Source organism: Syngnathus scovelli, chromosome 9, assembly GCF_024217435.2.
Source record: "Syngnathus scovelli strain Florida chromosome 9, RoL_Ssco_1.2, whole genome shotgun sequence".
NCBI classification, from domain to species: Eukaryota; Metazoa; Chordata; class Actinopteri; order Syngnathiformes; family Syngnathidae; genus Syngnathus; species Syngnathus scovelli.
The window spans coordinates 6,813,040-6,826,425 of NC_090855.1; the positions used below are offsets into that span (position 1 = coordinate 6,813,040).

Genomic DNA, 13,386 nt, shown 5'->3' on the forward strand with positions numbered 1-13,386 from the left:
TCGTAAATTTTTGTTTATTCTCTCATTGGGATCAGCAGAGTTGCATTTACCAAGAAAGTATTGCGATAGTGTTGTGTAAGACAAACAGTCTAAGCCATCATCAGCCTTCAGTCCAAGGACATTCCGTTCCACTTCTTGCTAGGCACTATCTGAACACTAAATGCACCCGCATTCAATGTAGGTCTCCCTGGTGTGGTTGTATCAAAAACTCATCCAAATTAAGTCTATAAATTATTTCCTGTATTTCCTAAACACCAGAAGAAATAACAATACATGTTCACTTTCAGCATCTGGTATAAAGCAGTGTTTATTTATTTACTTAATATATTATTGTTAGATGATACAAAGTGACTATAAATGGTTTTTTTCTTGACAGTGTTTAGAATATACGTTTACCTTTATTGATATATTCTCATCATTCACCTGATTCAAATGAGCAGGTCAGCAGCAAGCTCAGAAGAAGCTTCATAACTATCCTGATCTTTTGAATTAGGTCTGTTGCAGAAGGGAGTCATGGAAATAGGCAGGACAGTGGCCCATTAAGATAGACTTTGGATAACCCTGTGTTATGCCTTAATAAAATTACTTTTGATCTGACTTTACATTTCTGCTCTAATTTTTGTGCCCAACAGCAGGACAATAGAGATCGATCCAATAATCACAGACAAGCGAACCTCATTGGGCCGGGCTTCCAGCAATCAACTGACCACAATTCGCCAAACCATCAAGGTTGGTTACGTTTTTTTTTTTTTTTTTTTTTTCATTATTACATTGTAACATAATTTAATTGCTGTACCTTATTAACAGCCTGGTGTGTACAGCTTATCTGTGTGTTTTTGGGGGGTATATATTATTGAAGGGAAAATTAAGCTTCAAAATTGCTTCATGAAACAATTCTATTTTTGACATTTTTATAGTTTGTCTGGTCGTGCAATGAATATAGATATTTTTTGTTTGCCATTAAGGTAAAAATGGCTCACCTTAACTTGAATCCAAGTCACATTGTGGCCAAATTCTGGTCGATTATTATGTCTTTTGATGCTGTCAATAGTAAAGCCTTGTCCGTGGCAAAAGCCAAATTGTAAACTAGCGATACATCACACATTAGTTGTCCTAACTATTTTTTCTCCCGTCTTTTGGCGTTTGGCAAATTCATTTGGTGCAATATTTTCAGTAGTCACCTTTACATAATGACATACTGTATTTACACATATAGATGTTAAATCACTATTAAATCAACATTAATCCAAAAAAAGTGCACGGTGTCTGTTTTTTAATTTTATTATTCTAAAGTATGCTGCTCAGCACAAACCAGTATTAGCCATTTATAGGACTCCCAAATCATTACCAGGGAAAATTCCCCTCGTCCCTCAACCATGGAGGGAATGAGATTGTTGCTTAACTTAATAACTTAACAAGTTGGCAAAACCAAAGAGTTGCAGCTTTTCTTTGCTTGCACTGTTGACACATGTGCACATCAAAAGAGAAGCAGTGCAATTGTTTAATTTTAAAGTCCCGTAGAAGTCCCTGTCCCGTAGAGAATGTGGATGGCCCTGGATGTGATGTGTACGTCCAACTTTGCCCAGATCTGCTGTTAAGTCTGAGTTCATCCATGAGGTCAGAGGTACGGTTAAACAAATGAGCATCAAACAACAACCTCTGGTGCTCTTTGGAGAACCATTACACAATATACTGTATATATTGTATATACTATGTTAAATGAATGTCTTAACATGTGGAATAGAAAGGTCACAGAGAGTGGTTCTATTTCTGGGTTTAAAGGTAGCTAAAGATTGTTACACTGCTTGTGGTCGTATGTGTGTCGCCTGTCTTGAGTATTGTGTGGGGGCCTGGATGGGGGATTGGAGGATAGGGTTATTTTATATTTGGTCCTCTCCCGCTGTAAACATTTGAGCTGTTCAAAGGGTGATCTGCGCGAACACAGGGTGCCATTATAACTACGCGGCCTATCTAATTGTACTATACAGGATTGGTCCGGGACAATCGGAGCATGAGATTAAAGCACAATATTGGCTCAGCATGGGAGGCAAGGGCGGGGAGTCTGCGAGGACTCTACCAGTGAATTAGAGCGCTTGGCCACGACATGAGAAACAAATGGAGCAGAAATTATATTGTCATTTTTTGGGATCAGCCATATTTAGAGAACTCTAGAGAACAGTAGAGGCCGACGAATGGGAATAAAGCCAAGGAGCATTTTGCTGACACTAGATTTATTTCACACACGTGTTGAGGGCCTGATTATTGAACACCCCAACTGTTGACCATTTACTTTTGCATGTAATGTGTTACTTATTGTAGCAAAACGTAAAACTCTAGCATGCATGACCTACTCTTGAAATTTGACCTTGCTTGGAGCATTACTAGAGTGATGATAATCCTTGCTGATTTTATTAAGCCTGTTTTCCAGTGATCTGGCTCTTTTGCTTCACAGCAACAATAGTCTTAAAGCTGCTTACATTGGAGCAAACGGAGCAGCTTTGGAGGAATACAACTCGGTATTCTGTATTTGATAAATTTAGAGTGAGAGCATTTTTATTCGTGGGATTCACAGCTGATCTTTAAGAAACACCAGTTAGTATCTAAATTATAAATGGACAAGTCAAGTTGTTGAAAGACACAGGTAGCCTTGGTTTGACATTAGTGTGAGAGCCACACACTAACATGCCTTAAACCTCCTAGCTGAGCTTGCAAATATTCAAAGGAGCGTCATCCCAAACATGTACAGTCACTCAAAATATTCCATAATGAATTTTAACAGAGTACTGGTGTCCTTGCAGCTGCTGGGCAACAAATCCCATCGTTGTTGCCAATGCAGCGGAGTAATCTGACGGCACAGCTCTCATGAGCTCATAGCTTGAAATGAATCTCCCAGCTCCAGTTATTCCTGCTTTGCCCTTGTAGGGATAGCGCAACATGTCACAGACGCGCATATTCCCTCTCGAATATTTAAGCACTACCTTCCCAAAAATAATTTAATAGCAGAGTAAGCGAAATGTGGCTATGCAGATTATGATGTGCAATTTGCTGGGTTGTGACCATTGGCGTAACTAGGATTTTTTTTTTCTTGGGTGGAATGGGGGGTCAAGTACATCCCAGAGGGTCCTTTTTTTTTTTTTAACAAACCCTCCAAATTCCTCAGAAAACTCAGATAAACCTTAACTGGATGGGGGGGGGGGGGGAAATGTGGAAAAATACCAGAAAAAAAATCGATGAATAACCCCCTCCCTCTAGCTCCACCAGCGGTTGTGACCGCTCAGATTTTCACCGTGACTGGACTAACAGTCAAAATTAAAAGTACAGTACTCACAAAGACACTATCAAGAAATTGTATTACAGGAAATATACATCTTTGGGTGTCTTGCCCATGTTAAAAAGTTTTAATAGAATTTAAATCAGGGCTCGTATAAGGCCATTTCTTGCAAGACTTGCAAGCGGAACTTTTAGACCTCTGGGCAACAAATTACTCTCAAGAATACTTTGGTCGTTTTGAGCTTTCATTGTACCCTGCACAGATTCAAGATGCACTGTACCATTAGCAGCTCCAGAACAAACAGAGCCTGTTCCATATTTCACAGTAGGGACAGTGTTCTTTTCTTGGTAGCATTCATTTTTGTGTCTGCGAACATCGAGCTGATGTGTGATGTGTCTTGTCCAAAAGTTCCAGTTTTGTCCTGCCTGTCCTTTGTGGCTTGTCAGCATGCAGTGTGTCATTTTTTTCCCCATGATTTATTTTCAACAGTGGTGTTCTGGAATATTTTCTTACCATTCATATTATTAGTCTCTTCAATTTGTCATCAATGTTCCTCCTGCGGCCACATCTAGAGAGGTTGGCACCCGTCCAGAGGGTCTTAATTCCGGAATAGGTGCAACTGCCGTCGCAGTAACGTCAAACTGCTTGGAGATGGTCTTATAGCCTTTACATGTACCGTATTTTCCGGACTATTGATCGCAGTTTTTTTTCATAGTTTGGCCCGGGGTGTGACTTATCCTCATCAGCGACTTATGTGTGAAATTATTAACACATTATTATATCATTTCGCATGTTATTTTCACACTAAACCGCAAGATGGTGCTCTTGGCCTGTGGAATAAATGGAACTGCAACTGACGATGAGTCTGACGTAAGCAATGTAGAAGAGGAAGCGCTGCATCTTCTACCTCTGGTGTTAGCGGAGTTATTTATAAGTGACACAGTGGATGAAGATTGCATTTAATTTAGTGATTTGGAATGACACGGTTGGTTTGGTAAACTTGTTCGTATGGTGTTAATGCTATAGTTATCTGAATAACTCTTAATATGTTATGTTAACATACCAGGCTTGTTCTCAGTTTGTTGTTTGTGTCATATAACGTTAGCATACCGTACAGTCATTCAGCCTGTTGTTGCATCTATTCTATTTTTATTCTAAATTGCCTTTCAAGATGACATGTCTGTTCTTAGTGTTGGATTTTATCAAATACATTTCCCCCAAAAATGCGACTTATACTCCAGTTTGACTTGTATCTTTACTTTGCATTTTATTGCTGGTGCGACTTGTACTCCGGAGGAATTTATTGTCCAGAAAATACGGTAACTTACAATTTTTTTCAAATCTCCTGAAAAAACAATCTTCTTCACTTCCTCTGGTGCATGTTAAGTGTGACACGTATATTGTCACCAAACAGCACAGTTGGTTGGCTTCATACGACCAAACTCGATTTGTGAGTAAATTCTGATATCATTTGCTGCATTTTCCCCAGTATTTAAAGATGTATTCTATCCAACCTTGAGTAAGAAACAGCTGTTACTGAGAAAGCCATGTCCTGTGATCACCCTTACCCCGTGTGAAGGTAGTCCCCTCCCCAAATGCCCCTCACTATGAGTCTAGCTCGGTGATCCGTGGTTTTCCTTTTGCTATGTACTTGCCTGTTTTCCCCCCTTAGCCTCTTCTGTTTCCCTTTGACCCTCCCACATTGTCTCCCCCCGCTCCTTTAGGAGGCTTGGCCCTCTGTGGGTGTGTATGTAGGTTCTGCCAGTGTTATTGTACACCCCACAAGCCACACTTTACAGTTTAGACCTGCTCTGTCTATACTCCCTTTTGAATGGAAGCCCCTCTGCTGGGCTTGAATTCTCATTTCACATGCTGTTTTGTGCATGTGCATGTGTGTTCAATCGATGTTCTACGCATTTATACCACTTGACAAGATTCTTTTTTCAAAGTGAGCGTTACCCCTCTTTTCAGTTTGTAACAAGCTGAATAAGAGTGCACAGACTACATTCCTGGCTTAAGGACAAACGGTGAGCCATATGCATCTGCCATCGGTACAATGGTCTTGTTTTGGCTTTGTCTCTCTCCCTAATTACCAGTAATATTCAAAACAAGCTTTTATGCAGATTCCGACAGACCTAACTAGTTTTACAGTTGGTTAGTACTGCATATAAATTGGCTAAAACAATAGAGGATGTTGGAGGATTTTTACCCCCAATTTAACCAATTATATGTTCTTAAAGAGAAGGGAAAGGGAAAAACATGTCAGAGGACTAAATGAACAGAGTCCATGAAACAAAGGAACTTTAAAAACAATACGGACAGTGTTGTCCTTTTAACCTATGAAGGAATTGCTGTCCTGTAATATCTCTTCTCTTGACAGAGAAGCGATACAATACAGGGCAGCACTCTCGGGACACCATTATGGGTGTTTGATGAAATGTTAGATCAACAGACTTGTCTGTAATTGGGTTTATTTTTGTAAAACTGTGGTCGAGTAGTTTGAAAGATATTTGCATGCAACTGCAGTTAGCTGTGGTGATATTCATTCTGAATAATTAAAACACGGGTGAAGCCGGGAAACAAAACTCGGAATTGTTTAAATGTACTACATAATTACAAATAAAAGAAGATATTGATGTGACCCAACCGAAACTCTCCAATATGTCTTTAGGTAAATTTTAAGGGTCATTGATTGAGTTGTATAATTTTTATTTTATGCATCATTTTCCCTTGTGTCTCTAACATTGCATTATAAAGAAAATAGAAAAAAGCTGTTCATCCCGACAATAGTTTTAAACATCAGCCCATGGAGACTTTGATTTTTAACAATGACTTCATATCCTGAGTTTGAATACAGGTTTCAGTCAGAGTATCTAGTTTATTAAGGGGACTCGCCACATGACTTGCTCCCAAAATATGTTTAAGCAACTGCATCGCAGTCACAAATTCTTACTGTCAACAGCTCTGCTTTGTGTGCTCCCTGCTGCCTGAGCTGCTCTGATATTTTAAGAGGATCTAATGATTGGTTGTAATAATGTAAGGTCAGGCGTGTCATGGCAGCTGTGTATTTGCTTGGTATGAATAAAGGCGTTTACGTGCTCCCCTTTGCCTGCCAAAGACGAGCGGTCGGTAGAACTTGTCTCTTGTTGCTCTTGTCTGGTTCTACTAGGTTGAGTCACGAGTGTGTGTTCGTCACGATTTGCGGTGTCAACAGTCCGAATGACGCACACCTTTGTTTATCTTATTGCAACACGCAAAGGTGATTATAATCATGCGACTGATAGTGACTCTCACAAATCCTTGATCCAATGGTATAAACGCGTTGGATGTGCTTTTTTATACAAGCAATTGTGCCGTTTTCTTTATCAAACGGGTTTTTAGTATTTTGGTTTGGTCTAACTTGAGCTTGCTTTTCTCACTCCTTCCCTAGCACTAAATATGGCCTTGTATGCACCCTGTGTTCTGTGGTTTACACCTCTTTAACTATAAGTAGGTGCTCGAGCTTACATGTTGCTATTAATACCAACGGATTAACCACCTGTGATTTACAGACACCTGTGAATCGGATACCTGACATGTTTTCAGGAAAAAGTATTCCAAGAGAATACTTGTTGAATACTTTGTTGGTTTGGGGCAGATTTATGCTGATACATTCAGGGATCCTTTGGTACAATATATATACCTAGTACATTTAATTATTTTTAAATATATGTAAGAAATTGTATGTTTCTTGGTAGGATCTAGATGTCAACTGCCGTGCTTTAACCCAGACTGACAGTATTTAGCATTATTGAAATATAAACAATATATTTACATTTAAAAAAAAATGTGAAATATGTGCGAGTTCTAATTCTTAGTTTAATTTCCTATTGAAATAATCTCCTAATGTCTGTTTTGCTTCCTGCTGCACAGTTTGGGATCTTCTGCCCCTCACAAGTGGTTCTTGTCTCCCCCCAGTGGTGCGATTGTTGGTCACTCTAGATATGTGCGCTCTAGATGCAGGGATTTCATGATAAATTCATGAACTAGGTTTGGGTTTTTTGTAATGAAGAGTCACTTATCGGAGTCGCCACTGCAGATTGTAATTTAGGAAGAGCACAGTTTTTTGTCCAGTTTACCCCTTGAACTAAAACTTCCACAGGATAAAGCAATTAAATAGGAACTTCCCATCAATTCCACTCACTTCAAACTTTGATACATAATGCTTGGAGTCAGTTAAAAAATTCACTTCATGAATGTCAATGTGCCTGGAGGTTTTCACAAGAGCTTTGAAGATACATTTTTCCTCCAGAAAAAGAATTTGACTGCTGGTTTTTAAGATCCAAAAAGTAGAAGGTTCGATATATGCTGTGAATTTTGAGCAGATGCCGACAATATGATGCCATTGCGGTGAACCCCAGTGCTGAGAATTGAAAAGTGTTTCTGACAGGGCAGCATCTTATTCATAGTCAAGAAAATCCTGCAAAATTAGTGTTGTGGCAAATTTGTGTGTGCACTCGCGTACGTTTTTGCGTGTGTGTGTTGAGCGTTTTGTGCTTTTCTTTTATGGGATTACTGAGATTTAAAATGGTTAACAGTTCAGATCCCAACCACAATGAAATGATTGAGAAACTGAAATAGAAGTGGAATAGCCCCAACAATTTCCTGGGATTTTGCATTTTTTTCATCCCTGAACTATGTAAAAGAAACTCACTCACTCACTCACTCACTCACTCACTCACTCACTCACTCACTCACTCACTCACTCACTCACTCACTCACTCACTCACTCACTCACTCACTCACTCACTCACTCACTCACTTGTATTCCTTTTTATGTTTGGTCTTGTCTTCCAGAAGATGATCTTGATTTAGAAGCCCTGGTGAATGACATGAATTCTTCCCTGGAGAGCTTATACTCCACCTCCAGTGCGCAGCAAACAGAGTCTACATCGCTACTTCAAAACGGACAGACCTCAACTTCTTCCCAGCAACCCCACAACCACCATCGCCCTAACACACACCACGCGCAACTACAGCAGGGCCATCATTTGCTAAGCCATTCCTCACACGAACCACCCTCCTCCGCGTCCATTGATCTACCGCAAGCAAGCCTATGCCGATCACAACCCATGCACATCCTGGCTGTACGGTGAGTGGGCTGAACGTACAGGACAACTTATAACTTGTTTGGATGTAGAACTGTGTTGTAAGAATAGTACACATCAGGGGTGTCAAACTCATTTTTGTCGCGGGCTGCATTGTAGTCATATTTTCCTTCATAGGGCCTTATGACTCTCAACCCAAATAAATGTATGAACGTCTCATATTATATACAGCATAGGCTACTCAACAGACTAACTACTTTGAAATCAGAGACGAGTAAGAATTGTTAAAATAAAAAAATAAATAAAAAAGAATGCTAATAAAAATAATAACAATAATAAAAACAACTCTAGTTTTTAAAAGTGAAGACAATTTGCAATTTTAGTATTGACACAAAGTTGATGCACAATTTGTCTTCGCGGGACAAATATAATTACACTGCGGGCCAAATTTGGCCCACGGGCCATAGTTTGAAACCCCCGCTCAAGCTAATCAGACATCAAATTTCAAAGAATTTTAAAATCACACGGGGCGTAATGCGTACAATTTCAAGTAACTATTTCGTTTTAGTCGGCTTTTTGCTCTTCTCGGCAGGGCTGCGAGTGGGTGGAAGAATTGTTGCCAGTGTGGTGGTAGTGGTGGAAGTAGCCTGTAGATTTGTTTTTCCCACAAACATGCTCAGAATTGTCTGAATTGCCGCTCATAAATCTTGAGATAAAGGCAAAAAGAATCCTGTGCTAGTCGTTCAGACTTTCATCGTTGCGTGTGTGAGTTGTTCGCACAGGTCTGTGAGAATACGTCTGTACACATACTTGAGCTTTTAGCATGCGCACTTCGAATACAGCAGAGTAGATGATTGATAGACTCTAATGACAATGCAACTAGCTGTTGATTATTAACATCCATCAGTAAAAAAAAAAAAAAAATTAGGACCAGAATTTGACTACATTTTCATGATCTGCAGAGAGAAAATATTTGCATTTTATATATTCGACTCTGCTGCTATGCTTTGTTGCATGTCGCGCAGAGGAAGTTCCAGGAAACTTCGTGGCCTCTGATTCCATCTGTTTTCGCCTTTTTTTACCATTGGAGGACTGCTTCTTGGTCACACAGTCAAAAAAGCCACCCAGCCAAAGGAAAACAAAAAACATAACTGAAGTGTGGTTTTGCATAATGTGCTGGGATCGCTTAATAATACTGTTTGAAGTTGGAAGTTTTTGTGACTACAGACACATTTTTTTGGAAGGGTTTGGTAGAAGTCCAAATTGTACAACTTTAGGGGCACTCAAATTAAGGGGATGCACCATATTTTTTAGACTTTGAAGTGATACTAAGTGTGACTAGAATCTGATAGATTAATATACGGATTTGATTGTATATTTATTAGGAACCTCCGCAGTATGCACCCTCCCAATATGTAAATGTTTCTGTTCCTCATCTGTAGCCTTTCAATGCCCTCTCCCTTCTTGTCAGGCCCTGTTTGTCTCAAACAACACTATCAGGTCAAATTCTCATTAATTTTATCATCAAGCGAAAGCCTATTTCTCAGTTTAAATAGTCATAGCTCACAGTCTCCCTGAGGCGTTCATTATAGGCTTTTGCCTATACATTCTGTGTAGAGCGGTCTGTAATAATTATCCTTGTCCAAAGTATTTGACAGAAGTAGAGAAGAAATGATCAGGTAATAGACTATTCTGTCTTTAAGGACTCCCGCTTTCTCGCCTCTTCTCACAAGCACTCACACACAACCACAGACTCAGGCCCTGAAGTTCTTATTATTCAGCGCTGACCTCTGGATAACCCTGTTCTCAAGCTCAGATGGGACAACATCAAAAGGCTCGCTCCCTTTTGAACTTGCTGGGTTCTACAGAGAAATGATAGAGGCAGGGAGACAGAGTTGAAACCAGAGAGTCTCCCACAATGGTTTTCTGAGCGCACACTATTCACCCCCCCCCTAAAAAAAAATTAAATCCTGAAAAGTTTATGATCGGCTGTCAAACCATCATCCCTCTTCTGAGCCACAAGCTTATAGTGCGTATGCCCAATTAAAAAAAAAATGCTTTAAAGAGATGGCTTGTTTAATATTGATGTGTGATAAATATTGCAGAAAATTAGCCAGCAGGCTGCAGGGGTCTGTGATTTCTCCTGGCTTGGAGACTGTTCATTATGGCAAGATCAGACAGAAACAGACATGAGCTTGGGTGCAATACAGAAAAGATTTTCTAATATCCCCTCCTGCACACAACTCACATGTGTCAGCAGGTCTTGTTATCCTAAAGTTAGACGCACTTTTCACGCTTCAGGAAGATGTATTATGTCATTACCACAAATGGCAGTTGATAATTTAATACAATAACAGGTCAATCACTCTCACTCTTTTCAGTTTAACTGAAACTGGATGTTAAAAAAAAACCTAAACATCTTATTCTGACTGAATTCATTTTTCATTAATAGAACATTCAAGATATTCAATCTGAACTTCAATATAAATTTCATAGTCAAATAAGATTGCAATTTCTGACCATCCTTCAACCTTCACTGCTTGTTATAGCCCAGAATAATAATTTTATAAATTACGCAGTAGAAAAAGTAACAAAACAAAAAAATTTATGAGATTCATATTATGCTTCCCATCTCAGTTTCTGCTCCCCTTGAGTTTCATTCTAAAGATAGAGAAGAAAAACAGTAATCATTTATATTTTGACTAGAGAATGAATCATTCTGTAATCTGTACCATTGGTATGTTTCTTCTCAAGTATCTTAACAATCACAAATCATTGTTAAATAAAGACCAAGTCAAAACTAGGTTTTTCATTATTGTAACGTATATCAACAAAGTGATTCACTTTCCTATTTGATGAGTCTGGCAAGTTTATTTTCTAACTAATTTCCCCAGTGAGTGTAAACTGAAACTAGAAGAGAATTCCAATTGAACGGACAATGCCCGATAGGCAAACGTAATGACTGTTTTGGTGTCCTTTTGCCATTGTCCAGGAGGTTGCGTGAAGAACAGCAACAACTGAGGACATCCTCTCTCCCTGCCATCCCCAATCCCTTCCCTGAGCTCTGCAGTCTGGCCAGTTCACCTGTCCTCAGTCCTGGGTCGCTCCCTCCCAGAGAACCTTCCACTGGCATATATGTAAGTGCAACCGACCTTCACTGAAACCAAAACATTGGTGGAATCCAATCTCTTTTCAGGAACCAGTTATTTTTGTAGTTGTGGCCTTTTCACTCGGCAGTGAATTTTTATGCGGTTTCACTGGATATAAAATACACTAAGTCAGAGTCTGTGTCGCTTGGCGAACAGGGCAAGACATCTGCAATGAATATGGGCGAATTTCGATGGATTTATAGTTTGTTGGATTTTGTTTGTTGTTTTGCAGATTTGGGATATCATAAATCAGTTGCACTTTGCGGTCTGCTGTGTGTTGCGCATGGACGTATAGGAATTTCCCTAGCCAACATCTGCCCCATTTTTTCTTTTGGTAATTTCAGGCATGGGGATTGCTAGCACATGATGGTACTTGTGTGTGGACTCAAGAGTGTGTGTGCGTTGTGTGTAACAATGTCCATGGCAGGATTTTACAAGCCTTTGCCAATTACCACTTGTGTCTCTAAGATTAGGACACTGGCCTGCCTATTCCTGGAGGTTGAAAGATCATCATCATCATCATCATCCATGGTAGTTGTTAATGATCTACACATGGAGCCAGCTAGTTCTAGTTCCAGTAACGTACCAGTTTACAGTAATGTGTGACCAAACTATTTATTAGATGTATCACCCCCTGTTCTTGTCACTGATCCCCTTTTGCACTTCCAGTAAAGGTATTTCTATTTTTGTGCCAAATGCACGTCAGAGTTTAATATAGCCCACTTATCATTAATGAGTTTTGCGGTGGCTTATGATTGCAACTTGAGGACTGAATCCCCCTGCTTGATGTTATTCTCAGCCTCCAAACATTAAGTTTCATTCAAGTTCAAGGTCATCATTAACAGCTGAGTTGTTTATTTCCATGCCGAGAGAGGTAGTAGAGGTAGAGGTAGTAGACACGAGAAGCCGTGGCAAAGATTCAGGACTGCCCAGTAAATTTTTGGTTGAAAGGTCAAAAGGTCCAAAAATGAATGTCTCTCTCTTTCTCACAGTGACATAAGTATGACTTAAAATAAGTAGGCCGGGCAAGACAGGAATTTTCTTGATGTTGTAATTCCCAGACGGCCTATTAAGAGTGCTGCGTGGACCAGGAAATGAAGCTGGGGACTGGAAGTGGTGCAGGGAAGTTGGAAATGATGAACAGAGGTAAAGTCTGTAATATTTCTTCTATAAACTAAGGAGAGATTTAAATATCAGTTTATCCAGCTGATCCTTCTTAGGGTTTCTCCCAATGCTTCTCTGACTGCAACCTGAAAGAGTTTGCATGGGTTTCAATTGAGGTCTCTCTTGATTACGTCCCTGTTTGAGTGCCGACATGCTGTAATCTTAAACACGCACTGGATGTATAAACGAAGAGGAACACTCTTTACCCCTGATTTTGTTTTGCTGGGCCAAACATTTGCAATGATGAGTTGAGGAAGAAGTCGAGGTCTGATGCGTGTTTTCAGTGTACACACTCCAAACGCTCACGTAAACTGGTGTGAGAGTGCTTCGGCGCCCGACTGTGCCTACGACTTCATTTGTTTTCTGCTCGTGTGTTTGCACGTCTTGTTTGCCGTTGCGAGTTCTGTAAACTATTTAGAGAATTGGCAGTGTCTTTTCCGCGTTGATGGCAATGGAAAATATGGCTCATTGTGGTTATTCAGAGTAAATCCAATTCAGCACCTTTTCTACTCTGACTAAACCTCTGGATGTGTGTGAACCCAGTAACACCAGTTCCTTGTAGGCATTTGAGTGATTCCATGACAGGAATAATATGTTGAGTGTTTAAAATATTGGCAAGTATGTTGTAATTCTTAGTCGCTCCCACCCTCCACAGCTCCTTGACCTGGAGAGTTTTAAACACGTGTCATTTTTGCGTGTGTGTCTGCCTTGGTTT

At 39.8% G+C, this 13,386-nt stretch overlaps 1 protein-coding gene across 5 annotated transcripts in view; it reads left to right on the forward strand.

The window, feature by feature from the left end:
• Nucleotides 1-13,386, forward strand: part of grb10b (growth factor receptor-bound protein 10b) — a 46,726-nt gene that overhangs the window by 11,402 nt on the left and 21,938 nt on the right. For 3 of the 5 annotated variants that reach the window (XM_049730595.2, XM_049730591.2, XM_049730590.2), the window contains 3 exons: nt 633-729; nt 8,108-8,402; nt 11,351-11,495. In XM_049730595.2, the coding sequence (XP_049586552.1) occupies nt 633-729; nt 8,108-8,402; nt 11,351-11,495 (537 nt within the window). The remainder of the gene's footprint in view (nt 1-632; nt 730-8,107; nt 8,403-11,350; nt 11,496-13,386) is intronic. The other 2 variants (XM_049730592.2, XM_049730594.2) reach the window with 1 other exon arrangement.